The following is a 25,174-nucleotide window of genomic DNA, read 5'->3' on the forward strand; positions in this document are numbered from 1 at the left end:
CACACAAGCTGCAGCAAAGCAATGGGGCTTGTCATGTTCAAGCCAAACTTGATGACTTTTAGTTGTTTGATAAGTTGCAAAAGCTATAAAACAAATGATGCAGTCAAGAGCCCTTGTTTCACCATTCCCACTCCCCTTCTTTCTCCACACAATTCCGGGGGAGGGATATTCTTGCCATTAGTCAGTTCCCTGTTTTAACACATTTTCCATTATATTCTTCTTTGGTTGCAGATTCTCAGAAAGTAGCTCTGAAGTTCTTCCTGCCATTTTTAACTTCCAGCTCCAGCTGATTGATTCTCTCCTGGAGAAGAGACAGAAACCGTTTGTGTACATATTATGTGTAGGTGCATATTATATAATGACATCCCAAAATTGGGTTGTCAAAAAAAGTGGTTACACTTAATGGCTGATGTATCGGCCGAACCGATCTATCGGTTGAATCGAATCTAATGTTCACACAAAGAACATTCGTTATTGCTGTAATAATAGATCATGACAAATATTTTCTCAGTTGTACAGTCAGCTGGTGAAGAGGCTTATTGTGTGTGTGTGTGTGTGTGCACGCTAACCTCTTTCTGTTCCAGTTGCTCCTGCAGTTCTCTGATCTCATCCTGTTGTCTGTAGAAGGCCTGCAGGAGCTGAAACAAACGTTCAAGTGTGACATGCTGCATGTTACACATGTATGTGAGCACACACTGCCATAGGCTCTGTGCACAACTGCACTGTCCCTGGTTTCCAGTAGGTAGCATACCCGTTTCCAGTTCAGTTTCCCATTGTGTTCTTTGAAACATACAAATATCAAAGTGTGTGTTTGTTTCAAATCTACTGAAAGCCAGTGAAGCGAATCATGAACAGGAACAGGAAAGGCTATGCCATCTTTTGGAAACCTGAGATTACACTTAATGCACAGAGGCAATTCATATAAATGCACATTTCTCACACATTACAGTAAAAGACAAACTCACATTTAAATTGGACAAACACACACACACACATGGTCTCTGACCTCACTTTCTGTCCTGGGTGGGGGTCTTTCTGCAGGTTCACAGCAGTGGGGGGTGCAGTGGTAGGCCCAGGTCAGAGCCTGGGTCTCGTCTGGCTGCCAGCCCGACAGATCACTCACCTCCCTGGGGTACTTGGCGTCCTGGTAGGACAGCTGCTCCTGCAGGAACGCCTGGCAAGGTGACCGAGACATAACCAAGGTAAACACTACGCTTATCAGTTCCATGTCATGAAAATATAAATGGAAGAAAACCAGTTTAATGCGAAACACAGCATTTTGGTCTTGAGACCTTCATCAGGTTATCTTTGAGATAACCACAACGTTTCCCCATTAAAACCTAATTCTTGCATTTGAAGACTGCAGGAGTCCACTGTGTTGATCAGCCTTTGGTCTTAGCTTAACACATCTGTCACTTGTAGGTGTGTAAAAGTATTGCTTGTTTATGACACGGTTTCTCAAAGTGGGGTACCGGTGACCCCCAGGGGTCCATGGGGGGGTTTCAGGGGATCCCCAGCTAATATATTGATACACTAATATAAATACAATCAACATACACATGTTGCCTACTAGTAAAGATCTTCCATACAGATGTACTGTATTACAAGCTGTATTAAACAAGCCTTTATGCGACACGTTTCCACTTCCACTGCAACATCAATGGAGGCATAACAACAGTTTGGCATTGAGAAATAAACTGTAAAATGCTGTGTTCGTCCAATCGGAATCGCACATTCACCAAGCGCTGTAAAACATCATTTATTGAACTGCTCCATCGATAAAGGACAACTGCTCTCCTTTTTCCTACTTGATTTCTCTGTATGTCTTGCTGTGAATGCATGAACAAAGTATATACTGTAGCTATGATTTGGCCCCATGATTCCAATGTTGGCTTTTCAAAGTTCTAGAATAGACGAACCCGATTATCTAGAGCAGTGGTTCTCAACATGGTATTCAGGGACCCCCAGGGGTCTTTCAGGGGCAAAAATAGCAGATCTACAAGTTTGTAGATCCGCTATTTTCACTACTTCTAAAACATTTGTTTTCAAATTTAGGGAATGTGTCTTAATTTTTTGTTTATTTATGAAATTATTTTTGAAAAATGTATTTGAATTAGTTTTAACTCATGAAAAGGTGTGCATTTTTTGGGGAAATCTTTGGAAAATCTTTTTAAATAATGAATTACAAAATGTATCAGTCATAGAAATCCAACCCATATGTTTGGGAAACAGTGAAATAGACTAGAATGTACAAGAATACCTACAGTACTTGGACAATAAATGAACTCTCAACTAAATGACCGACCATAATGGACAAAATCACGACGAAAATTGGATCACACAGAGGTCTGTGGTATAATACATATCACATTGGAGTTCCTTGAAATTTAAGAGGATGAGAATCACTGCTGTACTCCACATTATGACATGCAGAGCATTGTGTACCACACCTCTTCCACTGATCCCAGACCTGTCCTAGCCGGTCCCGGGCCAAGTGAAGGGCTGCTGTGGAGCCTGAGGGGGCTGAGCACCTTGAAGGGAGGTGTCTCTGGGTAGGGGTTGGTTACTGGAGCCCCAGGCTTCAGGGACATGAGCACAGGGCCTGCATGGTGGCAGAGGAAATAGAATCTGAGATGAATGGTTAATTCATGCTCCGTCATACAACGGTGCCACATAGCAAAAATCTGTGACACGTTGTGAGCGTGTAGATCTGCTATCTTGATGTGATGCCAGCAGTGATCTAGAGGTGGGGAGGCAGAAGCAGAGGGCTGTTCCACTCCCAGCTCTAACATGCCGGAGGTAGTTGCAGGCTGGTGGCTGGCATCACGTCTGCAGTGCCTGTCGGCTTTGCCAAAGTGCCCTTGAGCAAGAGCTCTGAGGCCATATCTGTATACATTTGTAGATCGTACGTGGCTGCTGTTTGTATACAATATACAGCATCGAAACTTGGACATTCCAATCAACTGTGTGTGAAATGGTCAATGTTCAAATAACGTAATTTAAATGGAAACGTCACCAATCTTTTTACCTAAATCCTATTGTTCTGATATGGTCTTTTATTTACCGGTAGTTTGGGAAAAGACTATGTTTCTCCCTATTCTCTAAATGTTGACCTTGTGAATATTCCCGATAACACCAAACAACAGTTAAAAAATTAGCTATATGTTTTGTTTTAATGACATCGTTCTCATCCCAACGTGCCAAAATATGTCCGCTTGGTCCCAGGTGTCCCTTTTGGCATGAGGATGTGTTGGTCTGCGGCTCCATGTGTGACTGACCTCTGTTGACCCCGGAGAGCCACTCCTGAGCCGTCATGGCCGCCTTGTATCCTGTCGTCATGGGATACAAGTCCTCCGGGAAACTGTCCGACTGACACAGAAAGAAGTGGTGTGTGCAAAGTTAGAGGAGTCCGGTGAAACTAATCATGGATTTTATTTTATCTATCACTCTCCTCCTCTCCCCCTCTTAATGTCTCTCCCTCTCTGTCCATTTACCTCTCTCCCTCTCACCTCTCCTCTCCTCCCCTCCCCCTTGTCTGACCCCCTTCTCTCTTCCCTTCCACATCTCCCTCTACCTCTCTCTCAACCCCCCTCTCTTTTTACCTCTTTTCGTGGTACTATCATGGACAGAGGCTCCACCAGGTCCTTGTCGGTGATGAGTCTGTAGAACCTGAACACCTCGCAGGCCCTGACATCCAGACCTCGCTTTGGCATCACCCCTGGATGCACACCACACACACACAAAAGGCAGAGGTCAGTACAGATGTCGCTATGTGTATTGAAGTGTGTATGTGTGCGTGCGTGCGTGGGAGTGAGTCTCACCCAGGCCTTTCTGGGGCAGCACTGAGCGGTATTCTGTCAGAAAGGTCACATAGGGTTTCTCCGAACTCACTTCATAATACCTGATGTTTCCATCTCCCTGGGACACACAATACAACACAGTCACAATGAACACTGCAATGAGTGATATTCCATACACACAGTTAATTACATAAATCATTCTCTGGGATGGATTCATTCTAAATGTGTAGCTACTAGCTGCATGTGTGTGTGTGTATACTCGCCCAATAATGAATTGCTGTGACTATGTCATAAGTCAGTGCTTGTCATCTAGTTTTATATCCATTTGAAAGGGGTAATTCATCACATCTGTCAATGTGTGTGTCAAGGTTCTGTGCATGATCATTAAAGTGAGTTTGGTTCAGTTCTGCCATCAAAGCGGCCCGCCGCGTAGCGAGAAGAGAATGTGTAAAATAGCCATGTCTATATTGAGATATTTAACGAAATACACATGTTATGCCAGAACTTTCAAATGGACATGCTAGAAGAGTTGACCACAGATGACAGCAATTAATTATCGGGTGATTTCTAGGAAAATGTATCAAGTGTTCTATGGCTGTGTTTAGGAATACATAGGAATATTAGCCATTCTCTGTGTGTGCGTGTGTACGTGCGTGCGTGCGTGTGTGTGTGTGTGTGTTACCTTCCCAGCCAGGTAGAGCATGTGTGTGTCCGGGTCGTAGAAGGGGAACAGAACTCCGGCCGATCCGTCCAGGTCTTCCTCATAGAGAGGTTCTGACAGGTCCTCCTACAGCGCACACATGCAAACATGGAGATGCAAGTTTTCTGCCCGACAGCTACTACGGGTACAGTATACAGTATGCTTGTGTGTGGCCTTATTTTCCCAAATATGGAGATGACTGACATCATAGATGTTTGACGTCATAGACAACACAAGACTGACACAATATGTCCATATATGGGCATTCCCAGATAGGGGCTTAATGTTGATGACATCAGGGAGCTCCATATATGAGCATAAAAGGGACAAGGACGGAATTCATTTGCGAGTGTGACTATTGATGACATCAGGGATCTCCATATATGGGCATAAAAGGGATTGTATGATGTCAGTTGTCACAGACGTCATACGGTAGATCTATGATGTCAGACAAGGACGGAATTCCTTTGCATCATCATTGTGATGTCAGGTCAGCTATATCATTCTGCTGAGCTGGGAAGAGGTATCACATACTGTGTGTGAGGCACGCACAGACTCTGGAGGTTGTTAAAGATTTTCTTTTTTGGGGGGGAGGGGGGGCTTTTTATGCCTTTATTGGATAGGACAGTAGACTGACAGGAAATGGGGAGAGAGATGGGGAATGACATGTGGCAAAGGTTGTCCGGATCGGGAATCGAACCGGCGACGCCAGCAGGCATCATAGCCTAGTATGTGGTATGCGCCTTGACCAGCGGGCGCCCCAGGATCTGGAGGTTTTTATAGTACGACAAACGTGTGTGTGTGTGTGTGTGTGTGTGTGTGTGTGTGTGTGTGTGTGTGTGTGTGTGTGTGTGTGTGTGTGTGTGTGTGTGTGTGTGTGTGTGTGTGTGTGTGTGTGTGTGTGTGTGTGTGTGTGTGTGTGTGTGTGTGTGTGTGTGTGTGTGTGTGTGTGTGTACCGGGTCCCATAGGGCCATCATTCGGTGTTTCCATGGTGAACCGCCAGTAGAAAGCAGCATCCTCAGATCCCCAATGAACAGCACCTTACTGGCCCTGTGCTCCTTATTACTGGACACCTGACACACACACACACACACACACAATCAGGGTGTTACTAGACCTTCAGTAGACATTGAAAGCTGTTAATGTGAAAGCAACTTACACACTGATAATTATTCTGTAATGACATGCTCAAAATACCACATAACCACATTTCGAGGCCAGCATTTATGTGGTTAAAACCCCAATTGCAGCCTCTATTTCAGCACACACACACACACACACACACACACACACACACACACACACACACACACACACACACTCTTACTTGGAGGATTTGGCCGGTGCGCGGGTCCAGAACTCGTATCCTTCGGTCTCTGGACGCGACGGCCAGCCTGCTGCCGTCGGTGTTGTAGGAGGCGGAGACTATCAGCATCTCAGAGGACGGGTGGTGGAGGGGGGGCGGAGCTAGCACCACCCGCACAGGATACCTGATTACCGCCCCACCCTGGGACACGTCCCACAGGAACACCTGGTGGGACACATGCCCCTCACACTCAGTACCTCAGTGCCAGCCAGGCAGAGACTCCATTAATACCCAGGCTTACAAGGTAGCTTTGCAGGTAGTCTAGGTTTAGGACAGTGGTTCAGTCAAGGACGCCCAAATTGTTATGTATTTGTTATGTAATTGTTAAAGGACGGCTTCACCATGTTCATGATAAAATAGCATAATTCCTTTCTACTCGGTCTGTGTCTCTTAGGAGGGCTGTGGGCAGTTCAGAAACGTGTTTAATCCAAGCTAATAGAAACTGCAGGCTTTCTATTCCTGAAAAGTTACTATGCTATAATGGAAGCCATTGTTCTAATGGAAGGCATTGAAATGTTTTCTCATCGAAGTATCGAAGTATATATATATAAAACATCTGCCTAACGATGACGTCACTGGTAGGCTGGTTTCTGATCTGCTCACACAGCCCTCCTAAGAGACACAGACCGAGTAGATTATTTATTTGCTATTTTATCGTGAACATTAGTGAGGACCAATTATATGAAGATAGGATGAAAAGTGGTGAAATCTTCCTTTGATTAATTATTAATTCAGCTTTCACATTTCGAGGTATTTGGCGTACTGGATTATTCTCGGTGAGGAGGTAGTAGTTTGAGTGACACTGGCACTGACCAGTAACGCTCCTGACCTTGTAGTCGTAGGCGGCGCTAAGGAGGAGGTCCTCCGCGGTTGGATGCCATTCGATAAGCCCCACCCTCCTGGAGTGTCCAATCAGAGTCTTCCTGGCCTGGGTGAGGTTTTGTTGTACACCACACACTGGAATGTCCCAGATCTTCACCTACACACACACACACACACACACACACACACACACACACACACACACACACACACACACACACACACACACACACACACACACACACACACACACACACACACACACTCCTTAGCAACATTATCCACTTCCCCCTTGAGGATCCCCAGGCGTTCCCTGGCCAGTGTGGAGATGTAATCCCTCCATCTGGTCATTGGTCTGGCATCCGTCCTAGTTGCCCGAACCACCTAAGCTGGCTCCTTTCCAAGTGAAGGAGCAGCGGTTCTGTTCCAAGTCTCTCGGATGAACTTCTCACCCTATCTCTAAGGGAGATGCCAGCCACCCGTCTGGGAAAACTCATTCCGGCTGCTTGTACCCGCGACCTTATACTTTCGGTCATGATGACCCACACTTCATGACTATAGGTGAGAGTAGGAACGAAGATTGATTGGTAGACAACTCTCTTTTCAGTGCGATTCAGCGACTACAATAGTGCTTCTGCTGCTCTGATTCTCTGGCTGATCTCCTGCTCCGTCCTCTCCAGCTCCCCTTTCTCTCGTTCGTGAACAAGACCCAGAGATACTTAAATACTTAGTCAATCCCTATTTTGGGCATGTCAATATAGGCAACATCTTCAAAAGATTTCACTGCTATTTTCACAATTTTTGCATAACACTGTTATTATAAATTAGCACCTAAGTTGTTCATCGATCATTGATATAAAAAGGTTTATTGTATAATCACATACACACATTATATATATACTGTATGTATATAAAATGTGCTTCTTGATTATTTGGTCAAGTACAAAATAATATACAAACAGATAGAGTACAGTGCAGTCTTCAGAACAGGAGGCGATGCTGTAGTCGTTGAATGGATTCCATTTAACATCCAGAACTCTGCCTCTGTGACCACACACCCTGGACTGCAGCGGGTCCACTCTACCTGTCTGAGAGAGAGAGAGAGAGAGAGAGAGAGAGAGAGAGAGAGAGAGAGAGAGACATTGAGAGAGAGGGGCAAGAGAGGGAGAGAAATGGGGAGAGAGAGGGAGGGTCGGGGTGGGAGCTAGAGGGAGAGGAGGAGTGAGAGAGGAAGAAAAAGGATGGAGAGGCATATATGGGCATAAAAGGGATTCTGTTAGTGTGACATCACAGTGAAGCCAGAGCGTGACGTCAGAGCAGCAAACCCATTATGTTAAGAGTGGTTCCCCTGACATCACAGTGACATCAGAGCATGATGTCAAAGCCCATAGACTGTAAAAAAGTGTACACGTCCAGACAGACGGACACGGACAAGCTGCGACCTTCGGTTGCAACAAGAAAACAAATTACCTGAGGGAAATGGAGAGGGGAACAAATGATTAAAGTGTGAAGGAATGGAAGAGGAGAGGAGAGAAGAGAAGAGAAAAGCGCAGAGAAGAGTGAAAGATTAAGGAAGAGGGGAAACTACAAAAATAGCAACAAGCCAACACAGGTAGTGGACAGAACACGTACATGACGGACAGGCAGGACCAGGAATGACCCGCCCCCAGAGCACTCTGTCACCACGGCGATGAAGCAGGGATTGGCCGAGCAGTAGTGGTTGTCGTGGACACCGCGGGAGATTGGCACCCCGTCAAAGCAGTGGTCCTTGGTGGCGGGTTTACCGTAAGCATGGCCAAACTTAGAAACACGCACAGACGACCGCCATGACATCTGGAGAGGACAAAGATACATGACTGTGTCTGTTAAGCTATGACAAATGAATGTATACAAAACTTTGCCTCCGTCGACTTCATCGGGCCAGGTCATCTACATAGACCTTCATTTGGCGAATAGTGACAAAATGATGAACCGGAGGTTTACGGAATGCACTGACTGGAGCATTTGTCACTATTTTGAGTTACATGAACCAGGTGACCGGCGCTGTTTCCTGCCCCCGCAATGGCGCAACTCTCCAATAGATGGCTCTAGGGCAGCGGTTCTCAAACTATGGGTCCCGACCCAAAACGGGGTCGCAGGGAGGTGCCATTGTGGTCGCCAAATAATTTCCCATATTATGGGGTTGTGGTATAAAAAAGATTGAGACCCCCTGCTCTAGGGTGTACTTATTAGCAGAGCTTGTAGAGCTTGTAGATCTGCTATTGTTGGCTAATGTTCAACCCGGAATATGGAAGCTGGGGTTCAACTGGTTAATTATCTCCTTTGTGTTAGTGTGCATTTGTGCTCTACTGAGCACATGGGGTAGTTATTTTTCCATGTTTTGGAGAAGGAGCCCAGTGTGTAGGTGTTTACCTGGTGTGATGAGTCCTCTGTTGCAGCGGCACGCCCATTATGTTGCGTGATCAATTATTCAATCATCTGTCATTATACTGCTTCTTATTAAACTCATCAATAATGTATCAATACCTTTAATAACTCAACATGTTAATCATTTAGACAGCACGTGCACACACACACACACACACACACTCACACCAGTTCACAACTGTAAAGCTATGGACAAACGCACAAAGAAACCTCTGTCTTGTGTTAAAGGGCCACTTCACCTCTGGGACAACTAGATCTTATTTTATTGTTGTTTGGGACACAATCACACAATCCTGTGCTAGTGATGCATTTTGCATCATATGATGCATTTTGCATCATCATGCTGCATCATATGATGCAAAACGCATCACTAGCACAGCTGAAATACTAAAATATCTCAAAACACAGATTGAACACAAAGAATAACTCAGGATTGTGTTGATTGTGTCCCAAACAACAATAAAATAAGATCTGGTTGTACCAGAGGTGAAGTGGCCCTTTAAGTATTCATGTGCAAAAACACTTCCTGCTCATTACATATGACCTGTGACCTTTGACCTATAGTGCTCCAGTGAGGTGAAGACAGTTAAGGTCGTCTTACTGGAGAGATTTAGTTCCCATTGTCTTTACTGTACTGGAGAGAGTTGTTCTGGCCAGCACTGCATGTCACTCCACAACACTGCAAAATCCTCAGTGGAAATGTAACCCTGGACAAATGTAACTACATTTGTACACTCTCAAAGTTACAAATAGATGAAATAACACTGAGGATTTGACTGTATGACAATCTTGCTCTAACTCCCGGTCACCTACTGTATTTTAAGAGTAACATCAGTTACTACCCTTTGATATCCTCAGAAACGTTATACTTAGTTGCTACACACTTTCGCTCAATAAAAAGTACTAATTTTCAATTGAAAAAATCTGTCTATAGGTAATATAACCAACTCTTATACCGTACATTTACCCTTAACTATAGGACTTACGTAGGAATTCACGCCAAACCAAAGCATTACAGCTAACAATGGGATTAAACTAAACCCTCGGGAATCACAGAGGGATTGTGAGAGAAACACTGCTTTAAAACAAGAATGAGAATAGTTTTTATTTGCAGGTTTGTTTGCACAATCTGTCTATGTAATTACACTTAAGTTAACTAATTAAAGTTACAAAATTGAAACATTTCTGTTATTGTCATGTAAAGATAAGATGAAAGAAGATAGAAAGTATGACAGTACCTTAGTCATGTAGATATCACCTTCTTCTGAGAACACACAGAAGTGCTACTAATGCTTCTCACCCTTAGGGCGTCTTACTTAGTTACTACTAGTACTAATACAGAAAGCCAGTGTACTAGTACTTAACTATTACTATGTTTCACCCAGTAACACCAAACTACTACTACTACTATCACTCCTACTCAGCCTTCCACAATTAGTACTTCAACCAGTATTGTCTGTTACCACCACCAACACTGCTGTTTCTATTAACACTACCACCACCACCACTACTACTACTACTACTACTACTACCACTGCCACTACCACTACCACTACTATTACTACCACTACTATTACTACAACTACTATTAACACTATACTACTGTTATTAATACTGCTGCTGCTGCTACTACGACTATTCTGAACCTAGTGACTGCATGCTAACATCTGACTAGAGCACCTCTAGACTCTCACTGTTTGTGTGTGTGTGTGTGTGTGTGTGTGTGTGTGTGTGTGTGTGTGTGTGTGTGTGGTATCCAGTGTGGTTGGGTTTTTGTGTGTGTGTAACCATGCATAAAGTAGTACCATGGTTAATGTCAGAGGGGGCAGCCAGACATCATGGATCAAAAGACACACACACACGTGCACACACGTGCACACGCACGCACGCACGCACGCACACACACACACACACACACACACACACACACACACAAACACACATGTCACATTGTGAGCTTGTGGATCGTCTATTTTCAGCCACATTTTTTTTATAGTAATAATAGTTCATGAATCATAATCGAGGCAGAAATTTGAAATAATTGCGACTGTAGGTCACATTTGTATGAAAACCTGCAGATCATGTCCGTCCGTGCGTCACATCCTCATGTCACGATTCATATATGGCCATGTCAGGAGAGACAGCCGCTGATACGAACGACCTACGGCCTGGTCGCGACCTAGGCCACGACCTGGAGGTCGTAGGTCCCGGTTCTGGAGGTCGTAGTTCGCGGTACATACTTGTTAGGTCGCGGCCGGTCTAGTTTCGCGACCCCCGGCCGTGGTTGCGCCACCTCGGTCGTCCCCGGGCCGTTGTTGCGCGATCGGGCCGTTGTTCAGCGACCTGGGAAGTCCGCGGTCGTATTTAAAAGGTCTTTTTGCAGAATATTCTAGAGCAGCAGCGCTATTCAACCTTTTGAAGCTTGTGATTGGCTGAACCGGAGGTAGGAAGCGCTCCATTGTAGTCACTTGGACCGCGCGAGGTGCACCAAAACCTATCCTTAACCCTAACCCCAACTCTAACTCTAACCCTAACCTTAACCCTAACCCCAACTCTAACCCTAACCCTAACTCTAACCTGCCGACACTGAGTAGCTAACCTGCCGACGCTGTTGAAAACGAGCGCTCCTTCCCTTAGCAAGCGTAGAGTTTCTAAACTCGCGTCCCTTCCCTTAGCAAGCGTAGAGTTTCGATCGCGGCGCTCCTTCCCTTAGCAAGCGTAGAGTTTCTAAACTCGCGTCCCTTCCCTTAGCAAGCGTAGAGTTTCGATCGCGGACTTCCCAGGTCGCTGAATTACGACCGAGATCGCGCAAAACCTCCAGAACCGGGACCTACGACCTCCAAGTCGTGGCCTAAGTCGCGACCAGGCCGTAGGTCGTTTGTATCAGCGGCTCTTGCTGGAGGTCAGCTCCATATATGGAGCTGGCCAATACCTCTACATCTGACCTCACGGACGCCTCATGTCACACTCCATATATGGCCAAGACATTTCCATACTGTAAGCCAATACCTCTACATTTGACCTCATGGAAGATATGGATATAGCTGACCTGTTCTGACATCACAATGATGACTCGACCAGCTAGATTAATAGTTTAACTCCGTTCTTAACTGTGCCATATTAAGAAGCTCTGATGTTTCTTCTCGCCCTTAGAGCATCTTACTGGTGGTATTGATTTGAAGTCATATTGCCCAACCCTACCACCTGCGAACCTCCGGAGAGCCCGGCCAAGCCAGAGCAGAGGATACAAACCCCTAGAATCAGTGGTGGTGAGCATCCCTCTACAGCTATTTTTTATTATGCTTCTATGGTGTCTCTCTATAGGTGGCTATAGCTGTCTATATGATGGTCAGTCTGTCTGCAAGATTAGCTCCAGATATGTACACAGACAAACTGTTCAACCCATCAGCACCAACTTTCTTGTACCATTCGGCCACATAATTATTGTCTATCATATTGTATACTATATGTTTTAAATATTGTTTTTCTTTAATTTTCAGGATGAATGTCCAAAGGCCTTTGCACACAGAATCCAATTTTCCACACGGTAAAAATGGAAAATAAATGAACACATGGTGTCTTTATGACCTCAGGTCCGACAATATATTTTTTTTATACTTTTTTTCGCAGAGTTTCCGGCAGAGCAGGCCTCTCATTCTGTGTACCTTAATGACCAAATGAATAGAAAAAACAAAAATAAAAAGTATGTCATGACGTCACAGGTAAAACCCTATTCTTTGAGCTTTTGGGCCTGTGGCTCCCCGGCTACAAAATCAATCCTCCAGTTCTAGGCAACACAGAAGGGGGGGAACTTTTCTTCTATTTCCACACATCTCCTCTAAGGTATATTAATGACATATTTCAATATTGAAAATGGGTGGTCTTCCCCTTTAAGGGCTGAATCAGACTGAAACCTTGCCCAAATTTGGAGTCATACGTCATACAGTATATGTCATAGATGATTGACATCATAAATGACTGATGTCACAGGCTGGTCACATGAAGTCTGAGATCCGCATCTGGCCATGTATGCCGTAATCTTTATCTTTTCACTGAGATGAGGTGTGCTTTTAATGACATCACAGGAAAATGTATTACTTATCAAACTCTTTAATATTATATATCTTCTTGCATGCATTAAGTGTTTTCATTGGACCAGATGTGCAATACTTCCTCCCAGCACAATTGATTGGTCGCCAAAATGAAAAAGGTTGAGAATCACTGCTGTACTGCATGTTGGTCCGATTAAGACCAGAGACTTCAGGCTGTAAACCATGACAAGGACCTGATATGTACTGTAGCTCTATTAGCTTGGAATCCCCATTGATGATGTCACTGGTAGGCTGAATTGTCCATAGCCCATCATAATGAGACAGTCACAGATTGAGTAGACGGAAATTGTGTCTTCATATGACCATGAGTGAGGTCCAATTACACAAAGATAAGATTTAAAAATGCTCCTTTAAGATGTTTAATAAGTTTTGAAGATATTTCTCAACTGCAGTTCTTAACAATGAGACAAATGCTTCTTCATTTGAACACAATATTTTGTTAGCAGGTGCATCAGAGTATGTCCACTACACAATACTGCTTCATCAAAGTTGGTATTGTGACTTTAAACATTGTCAGATACTTGCATGTGTCATTATATTATCATGACTTTAGCCAAATCCAGCTCAAGTAGAGCTAGGTTTTTGATCAGTGAATGTGGAGATAGTTATAAGTCAGAAGGGGAAAGAAACTGAGTTGGAGTTAGGCGGTTTGACAGTTTGTCATATGATCCCATGGAGTTAGGTTTGGTCAGAAGCGCTTTTTAATACTTTTCATTGGTTCAATATAATTATGTAAAACCCACACGCAGACATAAAGGGTGTTCAATAGCACTGATTTATTAAAGAAAGTTCAAAAGAAATACGGAGATGGGAGGTTTGTGCCCATCAGCGATGATATGCTATGTATATTATGTACAGATTAGTCATTGTATTCACTGATAGCAATAAAGTAGACCCATAGCTAAACATTATGCACTATTTTCGTCCATGCCGTACCCCTTATCCCTACACTTCTTTGCCTTTTTTTACTATTTTGAACTAGCCGATCTAAATCAACACATTGTGAGCTTGTAGATCGGCTATTTTAAGTATTTTAAAATGTTTTTCAAAATAGTAAAAAAAGGCAAAGAAGTTTTGGGATAAGGGATAAGGCATGGACGAAAATAGGGCCCTACTTATTTTACATACAATATCTTGGTTAAGCAGTTTAGTTTCATGTGTGCAATATAGTTTAACCACTTTTAAGTAGATTATGATAGATTTCCCCAGAAGAAAAAAATAAAACTGTTAAATGCATTGTATCACTCATAAAGTGACATGATACAATAACTTATTTAGGCAGACATTTTAATCCGGGGAGCATCTTAAGAGCAGAGCCGTCAGCACCAAGTACAGCATAACTGTATTCTGTTTGTTGCAATTAATGGTTAAATCTATAAATGTGTTAATGTTTCCCAAACTTTTCTGGATTTCTTTACATAATTTCTTTACATTAACATTATATTATCCAATTATCTGGGGACCGCTTGCAATAGCCTTAAGGCCATCCTGAACCTCACAGTAGATCTTGTGACCATAAGATATAAGATGTACCCAGAGCCACGTGATCCTCATGTTGTGGGCATGTTTCTGGCATCTAGTGGGCACGTGACTGACATCTTGTGGGCAGTCTGGGCTCGTTTTCTATCTTGTGGCCATGATGGAACTAATTGGACTGTTCCTCTTCAGTGCTAATCCCTCATTTAGCCTAATAAAAGGTCATTAGTGGTTTAGATTACAGCCCCGCCTGTCACGGTGTCATTATTTTGTAATTAGGGAGGTGCTTTTTTTAAATAATTATGTTTCCAGGGGAACAAAACAATTAGTCTGACAAATTTGTATTCATGATAAATTAATTAAGTGACCAATGTTTTAATTATGGAATAGTTATATAATAAGTATATTATACACCGTAATATACAGTGTAGTTGCAGGTAAACAAAACAAAACAAAAATAAATAGCAGTGGTTCTCAAAAGGTGGGTCGAGGTATACTGGTGTGCCATAAGGCCAGTCCAGTTGTGCCTTGGGATTTCATGACAACCACACATTATTATTGAGGAAGTAATATACAACTATACAAAAGGTTTGTGCACAGTTTGTTTGTTTCCAAATACAGATGCAAATATTAATATAGATCTACCTAGTGACAAGCTTGGATTGCAGGGTTTTGTTTGATTTACTTGACTCTGGAACCTTTTGACTGCTTGTCTTGTTTTTTGGTCACACAAAATGACATGTACGAAGGATAGGCATAGGTTATATAAGCTTAGCCTCGGCCATACCCTTTCAATCACCTTAAACTATGTTACAGTTTGAATTATGTTACTTAGTGTATGTACAGTTATGGATGCTGTTGAATATAATCAAAATAAGCTAAATAACTAACAAACTGATAACCTAAAGATTATATATATTTTAACCACTTTCAACCTGGTATCTATCTCCATTTTCTGTATTTTGGGCATTGTCGAAGATTTAAGTGGTTATGGAGTGTGCCTCTTTATTGGGAAATGAGAGTGCAAAAGGTGCTGATATAGTAAATAAATAAATACAAATAATTCATCACTTTTTGTATAAGTGACAGTTATGTATGTTACAATATAATAAAATAATACTGTGTGGTTGTCACCACACACGTCATAAGTGTACTTATCTCACAACACACCAGTGTGACTTGACACAATGTTTGTTTGGGAACCACTGCTGTACAGTTTACTGAATTGGTTCATGGGAAGCTTAACTTCTATCTACATCTAGTCGTATCATACTGAATATTTGTATTGTACTGTATTGATAATGTAGACGGAGACCAACTATTGTCTCCTACACTGTTCACACAGGAGCAATCTGGTTCACTGCATGGCTGGAAGACATGTGTGCACCACCTATTGGTAAGTCATTGGTAATACTGCTATGACCAGGTATCTGTCTAAATAGGAAACCAATTATAAAAATGGTTACAATCATGAGCCCAAACCTATACGTCCAGCTTGTTGTTGTCTGTAAACAATTGACTTCCATACAACATTCTAAAGTCCAGGTGTCTTGCTATTGGCTGGTGCGGTGCAGGGAGGTGATTGTACAAGTTTGTTGACGGGGGGCGTCGTCCTCCAGGGCGCTAGAGATCCTGTGACAGATGTGAGAGAATGACAGACGCTCCTCTGGTCTCTGCAAACGCAGACAGAAAAGATGAAGAGAGACAAAGAAATCAATGAGAGAGATGGAGAGTGAGAGAAAGATGGATGGAGAAAAAGATTACAATTTGGAAGTAGAGCCTGACCGCCAGATGACCGCCAGATGTTTTGGTGTGATGCAGATCTTGATTCTGGACTACTGACCATGTTTTGAACGTGTTTTGAATGCAACATTTTCTAATCAATTTGAAAAACGTGGATTTGATTGATACCGATCGATCTCATAATACTAGAGGCTAAACGGACATATTGGTCTGGTTGGAAGAATTTGGGGGTGTTTTGGGAGGCTTTAACAAATGGTAAAAGATACAAAAGAAGTGGCTTCAGCCAAGTTGTGAGTAGAACAATATAATAAGAAAGTTAACTGAGCACTTGAAAATAGACGACCCAAATACTGGAGCATTCAGCTGGGTCTGCATGCTGTATTAATCTGCAGGATTGACTGACTTTTCAACCAGGGTTGACTGACTTCTTCAGTGTTTGAAGAAGCTGGTAGCCCAGGTAACTTTATTTTCATAATATAATTTCCTGATCGATCATGTTACTTTGTGCCAACATGGATACGGTACATGATGTCACAGCAACAAATGTGTCCTGATGAAAGGTGTTACCTCGTGCCAACAGAGTTGCATGATGTCATAGATGGCGGGCGTGGCCATCTTGGGCCTGTAGAGACGGTGACCCTGGGTTACCAAGGCGACAACCTCGTGGTTCTGAGACTGCTCAAACGGCATGCGGCCCTCACTGAACACCTCCCACATCAACACACCTGGACACACACACGAATGTCGTGGCAGAACATAAGGTTAGCTTTTCCCTTAAAGGAATGACGAAAGGTAAACGATGGTTTTGTCATGTGTCTGCATGGAAAAGCTGTACCTGTTTATTTAGCTAATAAGCTACCAAACAGTGGGCTAAACTGAAACGTTGCATCACTGAGAGACACACACACACACACACACACACACACACACACACACACACACACACACACACACACACACACACACACACACACACACACACACACACACACACACACACACACACACACACACTCTACCGTACCGTATGACCAGACATCAGACTTGCTGCTGTATTTACAGAAGTTGAAGACTTCAGGTGGAGACCATTTAACAGGGAACTTTGCTCCTGACGAACTGATATACTGGTCATCTAGCACATACCTAGAGAACACACACACATACACCAAGGACAAAATGAAGAAATCTTTTGTTAACTGAAAGGTAAATACAACTTTCTCACTTTTATGATATTGTTGGGTTGTGCACCTTGACACTTTTGTTTAATCCAGAGTATTGCATGACATTGACGCAAGTGTTTTTGTTCAAATAAGTATAAAATATCTATATATTCTGACGAGAAAAGTCATACAGTGGAATTGTAAGTGATGAAACAAAACAATTTGCAGGCAAAAATTGGAATTGGAACACTATCAAATTGATGCTGAGGTACATAGATGAGTCTAACGAGCTTAATGAGGTACAGAGACAGGTGGGTCAAATGAGGTTAAGGGTTTACCTGGCCATGCCAAAATCTGACACCTTCACCACCAGGGCATCATTCACCAGACAGTTTCTGGCTGCCTGAAGGGAGAGAGAAAGGGAGGGATGGGGGAGAGAGAGAGAGAGAGAGTGAGAGAGAGAGAGAGAGAGGGAGAGAGAGAGACAAATAAACTTGTCTTGGCCATGTATGTCGAGGTGTGCTGAAGAAGCTCTTGACATGAGCTGCCGAAATATAGACGGATAGTGGATCTGAGATTATGGATTCACTAAATGGAACAAATATTCACAAAATGTATATATACAGTATTTGACTGTTCAGAAATCACCGTCCATGGTAATTGAATTCATTAATTGAATCGACATTTGTTAATGTACGTTGCTTCTCTGTCTTTTTATGTAGCCTGCCCTGCCGTTAGTAACACTTTGCTGCTAGTGATGGTAAACTACCTGCCTACTGTATCGGATAATATGAAACCGACATATAGTAAATACTGTACATGCGCGCACACAGACTGTTTCCGTATCCTCTCTAAACCGGTTTGTGTGGGTAGCCTCGCAACCCCGTTTTTCACTCTTGCTTCACTTAATTCCTTCAGAGTGATACCTTTTTTTTTTTACAATGTGTTAATGTTAGTACATGCTAACAAACTGCCAGTGGACATACAGTATATGTACCTCTGAAACCATAGAGTCGATTGAAAAAGGGGTTTCAACTATTTGACCAGTTCTTCAAATACTATTTTTGTCTCCACCAGCCGAAGGCTGAGGGAGAGTATGTTTTCCCCTCCGTCCGTCCCCACATTTTTCAAATCAGCCTCATGGTGGCGCTATAACAGGCCGATTTGTGTGGCCTGGTTGTTACCAGCTAATCTCCGGCGCCGTTGGCCCGATCGCTGCCAAACTGAGCACACACACTCCCTGGATGCTAATTCAGAACCTCTGCCCCACATTTTTTAAATCAGCCTCATGGTGGCGCTATAACAGGCCGATTTGTGTGGCCTGGTGGAGACCTGTGCTCGGAAGAGCACTGCTTCTAGTTGGTTCTGTTTCTATCACAAGATGGTCTCTAGTGTTATATTATTATAGTATAATTAATTAGTGTTGTATGTACAAACAGTTCATATATAGTAATAGGACTAATACTAATGCATTACGTATTTGATCATTACTAACTGAAATGCTTATTTATGGATTAAACAAGTTATCTTTGAACATTTATTTCTAATACATTGATCATGCATTTTCTCCTCTTGTTTCAGATTACTCATGTCCTCTGAGTCATTACAGCGAGGGGTGTCAGAGCTGGTCAATTGTGAGTATTTTCCTGGACACTACCGAAAAGCCTTTCAAAAAGTAACTGCAAATTCTGCCAGAAAATAATAATCGCTCCTTTAAAAAAAAAGAAAAGAAACAGAAAGATGTCCACCTTTGTAGTCATCCCTATTGTAGTAGTTTTCCTTTACAATCAACTTTCTTGAAGTTCTCTTTAGCGTTCTGTTCTGCTGTCCAAAGCGAGCATCTCCATCCTTCCTGACGAAGATCAACTGGGTGTAGACGTCTTTATCCTTAACCCCAGCATCTGTATTCTGCCAACAATAGCCGTTCCACAAGCTCATAAATTGTGAGCTTGTTGATCGGCTATTTTTGGCGAAGAGAATTGGTGTAGATGGGGAAAAAAGCGGTCCAACTACAGTGCCAACTTGGGTCCAGTCTACAAGTCTAGAGGGTTTAAATGGTCTTTCCCATCTGAATGGAAGCAGCCTTTTTAAAAGGCGGTGATGTTCTCGCCCTTTCATCAGTTCCATTTTTCCTGTATTTTTGAGTGGTGCTAACCGCTCCAATACGTGGCTCTGTGTGTATGACCATGTGTTTTTCCAAGGGTTTTCCCATTGGATGACGTCAGTTTGACATACGTTTTCCAAGGGTTTTCCCATGGGGTCATAACTACACTACACTACTGGGGGGGTCCTATCATCATCATCAGCAGCACCGCTCACTTCACACGGGTTTGATTTTTATTTATTTTCTTCCTGTTGCGGTTGGTTAGTGATGGCTGCCAGTTCCCACCTGATGTCGTGAGGGAGTCCCGACTGCTCCAGACCGTACTGTATAACTGCCAGTTTGCTTAACGTCTTCAGACAAGGACTTAAGTCCAAGATGAACATATCATCGGGCGTGTAACCCCCAAAGAGCATGATACGATCTCCCTCCATGCAACAGCACATCCTGGACATCCATGTACAGGGGCCCTTCCCCTTGGGCTCAAGCTTCTTCCAGGTGAAGGTCTTTGGGTTGAACTTCCACAGGTCGTTGAAGGTCCGGTTCAAGTAGTCACCACCAAATATGTACAGCTCTCCATTGTAGGCAAAGGCCGAATGACCCCTGCGTTTCTCTGGTAGAAACTCTGCAGAGGGTGTGTTCAGCCAGCAATTGGCCTCGGTGTCAAACACTCTGATGCTGTTGTAGTGGTCCTTGAATTTCACCCCTTCGCCCCCAAACACTAACATCTTTGTCCCGATGATGGTGGCAGAGTGACATTCTGAAACGGGTGCCGGATTACCTCTGGTGTTAATTAAAGACCAGACCAGTGTGGTCGTGTCTAACTTGTAGATGTCATTAGTGCATTTAGTCAGCAGGTTGAATCCTCCAAAGATATACATGACCTTCCCCAGGACGCAGGCCGAGTGGTTGTACCTCGCCTCCGGGACACTCCCGGAAACCTCGGGCCTCCGCCATCTGTGGGTGTCGACGTCAAAGGCATAAAGGACATTGCTGGGCCCGTATAAGGCGTTACCTCCCCCCCAGATGTGTATGTCGTTGTCTATGAGCACGGCTGTGTGGGCCCAGCGCATGTAGGGAACCTCGGGGGGACGTTCTCTTCCAGCGGCCCCCGCCGGGGGAAGGTCCACCCAGCGCAAGGACACCGTGTTGAATACATGCACCTCGATGGGACTGTTGTACATGTAGGTTTCACCGTAGCAATACCCTCCAAAGGAGTACACCTTGTGCCCCGCTGCAACAGCAGCAAAATAGTCTCTCTTTGGAGCTCCTCTCAGCTGCACCGCCCAGCGCAACATTTCACACACCAACACCACTGTGGAAGTATGCTTCTTCTTTGTTCTGTAGTATACCTGGTGTCTGGTACTCTTTTCCTAATCCCGGTGCGTTGCTACCTGCTGACTATCCTTTTCTTTCGTATTTTTATCATTATTAGTAGTATATGTTTTGCTAACCGTAGCTGAATGTACATGAAAGTACATCTGCATGTACTTTCATTACTCCTGTTCTGCCAGTGACGACTGAATTTGCTGTGTGATTGATAAAGGTATCTCTATCCAGTGTGAACGATAACGGTTTATCTATCCCGTGTGTACAATAACAGTCTATCTTTCCCCTCGTGATCAATAAAGGTCTATATGTGTCTTTCCCTTGTGATCAACAACAGCCCAAATTCTACATTTTTACTATGGAAAAGAATGAAGACCTATTGTGCATGCTACCTTTTATATTGATACAGTGGCACAAAAATGAAGCTTGGCCAATCCGCAAAGTCGCTGGGTTGGGTTGACCAATCAGGGGAACAGATAACTGTTTATCTCCCAAATATGGCAAAATAAAATCCAACCCAGCCCCTGTAGGCGCTGGAAGTGGTTCCAGAGCCAATCAGAGAGGGGGAAAAGGGTGACATCACAATATCAAGGTATCGTGATGTCTGATTGGGTGAAGGGTTGCATCAGATGATGAGAAAAATAGACAAGAGCTATAACTGCACTCTGTCCAGGTGCCAACTAGCGCCTTGTGCACAAGTAGGCCGGCATATTTGTCCTTTAATTGATTGGGCCATAAAAGTGTCAAGTGCTCGATAATGATCTCTCTAATCAATGAAAGCATCAAAGACTACTACAAAGTTTGATACCTGTCAGAGAGGGGAGGGGGAGAGGGGGATGTGTTTGTATACACACAGACTTGCCTGGTTCCCCTTGAACTCTTAGAATGTGTTGTTTATTTCCTGTAAGCTACTGATATTCATCAATCTGCAACAGGTCTAAAAATACTCATATCGTTGCTGTCGGGCAGAAACCTCATATCTCCATATTTCAAATTTGTATGTTTTTTTGTGTGCAAAAGTATCGAAAATAGACTATCACAAAGCTCCTCAATGTGTCACGATGCAACATTATATAAACTTGTAGATATGCTATTGTTGCTACTTTTATAAACATGTAACCATTGTTAAGTATTAACAAGAGCTTGTTACTCCTGAAAAGTAACGGCTTTGGACATACAAGGTTTCCATCCAACAGAAACAATACATTTCACACTGAATGGCTTCAAGACAAGTTGATTTCCTGTTGCAGTGTTTGTGAATATCAGTTGCTGGCAGGAAATAAACATGGACCCAAGCAGTTTCACCGACAAGGCATGTAGTCTAATTGCTTTTCATGCTAACTTTCATGCTAATCTTTAACTACGTAAAACCTTGCGTCCCCGTTCGTATTACCATATTTGTTCGCCTATTTTCAAATATCCTAGGTGTAAACGCACACGCACACACACACACACACACACACACACACACACACACACACACACACACACACACACACACACACACACACACACACACAGGCGCGTCCTACCAGGTCTCTGTGTATGAAGCTGTATGTCTCCAGGTGCTCCATGCCCAGCGCCACGTCCAGACAGACGCTCAGAGCACAGTCCTGGCTGAGGCTGCCTCTGTGCTGCTGGATGAAGCCCAGCAGGCTGCCCAGCTCCATGAACTCTGTCACTATGTAGATGGGCTTCTGCTGCGTGCACACGCCATACAGCTGCACCAGGTTAGGATGGGACAGCTTCCTACAGGAAGGCACACGCATTATACCAGTGGTTCTCAAACTTTCAAATGTCAAGGTCTCCCCTTGACATTTGTACAGTGTACAAATGGAACCAAATGGACCCTAACGGGTTCATTTGGTTCCATTTGTACACTGTCAGAGTTACAGACTTGTATGGGTTAATTTAGACCCCCATAATGTAACCCACAAAGTCCCTGGAATCCACTTTGAGAACCACTGCATTATACTGTAGGTGCAACAGTGAATCGGAACAAACGATTAAATCAATTATAATAAAATAAAACCATTTTTGATTGATTGATTGATTGATTGAATGCTTTATTAGACAAAAATGTAAACCGTGCGAAGTCCAATATTTGATTATTTAATGACGGGTGCTCTGTCGTAAGCACCGAGTTCTACTGATTTGCGAGGGTGTAATGTATTGTTGCTTCTTGTCTCTGTGTCTATATTGTCCCTCAGTTCTTCCAGCACCTGGCTAACGCACTGGGGGTCAGATAATGAACAACAATTTGCTGACAGTTTCTATTGATCATCTCACCTCGTTTAGCATGCCTTTAGCCCATAGATTTAGTCTCATCTAGCATTTAGCTCTTCCGCCATTGCAGTTTTCATCAGTGTTCGGAGACGACACACTGGACAACCCAGCTTCAGTTAGAGAGGCAGTCAATGTGCACACTCAGTGCACCTAGGTTGGAGTGCACTGAACATCAACACAAAGACGAATAAAACAAACATTAATCATTCCCTCTATGCTTACATCATGACTTTGGCTTCCTCTATGAAGTCCTCTTCCAGCATGGCTCCCTCTCTGATGACCTTGATGGCCACTTTGTGCTGAGCTCTCCACTTCCCCAGACGCACCAGACCAAACTGACCACTGCCCAGCTCCTTCATGAACGTCAACTCACTGGGATTGATCTCCCACTTTTCTGGACACAGAGAGAGAAAGAGAGAGAGAGAAAGAGAGGGAGGGGGAGAGAGAGATTTCTGTAATTTTGTGGTGTAGTGTGGTGGTTCTCAAGGTGTGGTCCGGGGACCCCCAGGGGTTCTTGGCAAAATGTGTTAATATAGCATAACTATAATTTTAATCATGCTTTATACTTTGGCTATTTAACAGAAGCTCATAGCCCGGCACGTAGATCTGCAATTTTTGAACAACCGTGAACATTTGTGTAAATCCTTGAATATATGTGCTTCTGGAGGTCCCTGGCACAAAATGTTTTTCAGATGGGGGACCGCAGTCAAATGCATATACATTTGACTTTTGTCAAATTACATTTGTCTGTGACGAAGGTTTGAGAACCACTGTGTAGTGTAGTAGTCAGAGGTGGTGTTGTGCAGTGTAGTTCTTACCATAGCTGAATCCTGCAGTGGACGGAGGAGCACAGTGGTTCGGGTTACCAACCGCATAGCGTAGCCTAGCTGCTAGACCTAGTGTACACACAATAAAAACAATGTACAGTATATCTGTGTGTAAATGAGTAGGCCTACAGGGTACACCTGTGTCAGATCAAATGTGTGTTAGTGTATTGTGTGTGTACCTGCAGCATTATGTTTATGGTAGTCTATTAGTTCAGGTATGGAGTTGAAGATGTATTTCTCAGCCAGGTAAAACTGTGGTGGGCAGCTGGTTGTCTCCTTAATGTGGTAATGTTTGATCGCTGGCCCCGTTTCACTGTACAACACACAGCCGGTGGTGGACAGTAATGAAAAACATGTTCTTGTGTACTGCACTTGAGTACATTATTTACTTTACAGAGCAGCTTTTATTTGTAGTAGAGTATATTTGACCAGGAGTATCTATATTTTGACTCAAGTAGGCCTACTGGGGTTGAGTACTTTGACCAGCATTGTGTTTCACTGCACAACACATGACAATGTTCAGCCACTAGGTGTCACACTTTTACAACACCCCTGTGAATTACTTTTTCCCCCATCACTTCCTTATTCCACCTTTTTAAAAGCTCTGTCGATGTATTACTTTATTTTTATTATATGTTTTAATTAAGAATCTTATGTATAACATTAGAATACATTAGTTTAGATCAAATTAAAGTCGATTACGGTAGGTAAAGATTATGGCTACGGCTATTCTATTCTAATCGAAATAAAGAACATTTTAATCTAATCTGGGCTAGTCTAATCAAATCAAACATACTTAGTATAGTAGTCTAATCAAATAGAATATACGATATACCGTGTATATGTAAACATAGACTAGATTGTCGCAGATTAGAGTATGCATAAGACAGACAGACAGACAGACAGACAGACAGACAGTCATACCCAGTGACGGTCGTGACGGTCTTGGAGTACAGTGAGACGACATAAACTCCCTGACTACTGGAATCTCGAACGATGAAGGCTCCCTCTTTGTCCTGCAGGT

General features: G+C 43.3%; 3 protein-coding genes across 3 annotated transcripts in view; all 3 read right to left on the reverse strand.

Moving 5' to 3' along the window:
- Window positions 1-235: 235 nt before the first annotated feature.
- On the reverse strand, window positions 236-8,522 carry coro2ab (coronin 2Ab; the record flags this gene model as incomplete). The annotated part of the gene is made up of 13 exons (XM_080741451.1): window positions 236-301; window positions 570-638; window positions 1,007-1,174; window positions 2,451-2,602; window positions 3,279-3,369; window positions 3,603-3,718; window positions 3,822-3,918; window positions 4,483-4,587; window positions 5,458-5,574; window positions 5,829-6,032; window positions 6,697-6,846; window positions 7,661-7,777; window positions 8,322-8,522. The coding sequence occupies 13 exons, from the start codon at window positions 8,520-8,522 to the stop codon at window positions 236-238; spliced, it is 1,653 nt and encodes a 550-aa protein (XP_080597577.1).
- A 5,774-nt stretch (window positions 8,523-14,296) lies between these two features.
- Window positions 14,297-25,174, reverse strand: part of tec (tec protein tyrosine kinase) — a 29,230-nt gene continuing 18,352 nt past the window's right edge. The window contains exons 10-18 of the mRNA XM_080741836.1: window positions 25,075-25,166; window positions 24,330-24,463; window positions 24,142-24,219; window positions 23,546-23,717; window positions 22,570-22,786; window positions 17,946-18,010; window positions 17,472-17,590; window positions 17,015-17,172; window positions 14,297-16,377 (exon numbers count right to left, since the gene is read on the reverse strand). Coding sequence (XP_080597962.1) covers window positions 16,258-16,377; window positions 17,015-17,172; window positions 17,472-17,590; window positions 17,946-18,010; window positions 22,570-22,786; window positions 23,546-23,717; window positions 24,142-24,219; window positions 24,330-24,463; window positions 25,075-25,166 — 1,155 coding nt within the window. The 3' untranslated portion in view covers window positions 14,297-16,257. The remainder of the gene's footprint in view (window positions 16,378-17,014; window positions 17,173-17,471; window positions 17,591-17,945; window positions 18,011-22,569; window positions 22,787-23,545; window positions 23,718-24,141; window positions 24,220-24,329; window positions 24,464-25,074; window positions 25,167-25,174) is intronic.
- LOC308298600 (kelch domain-containing protein 3-like) lies at window positions 19,416-21,006 on the reverse strand (the record flags this gene model as incomplete). Its single annotated transcript, XM_080742244.1, has 2 exons — window positions 19,416-19,459; window positions 20,031-21,006. The coding sequence occupies 2 exons, from the start codon at window positions 21,004-21,006 to the stop codon at window positions 19,416-19,418; spliced, it is 1,020 nt and encodes a 339-aa protein (XP_080598370.1).

Source organism: Nannobrachium achirus (assembly GCF_963921795.1).
Source record: "Nannobrachium achirus genome assembly, chromosome: 14".
NCBI lineage: Eukaryota > Metazoa > Chordata > Actinopteri > Myctophiformes > Myctophidae > Nannobrachium > Nannobrachium achirus.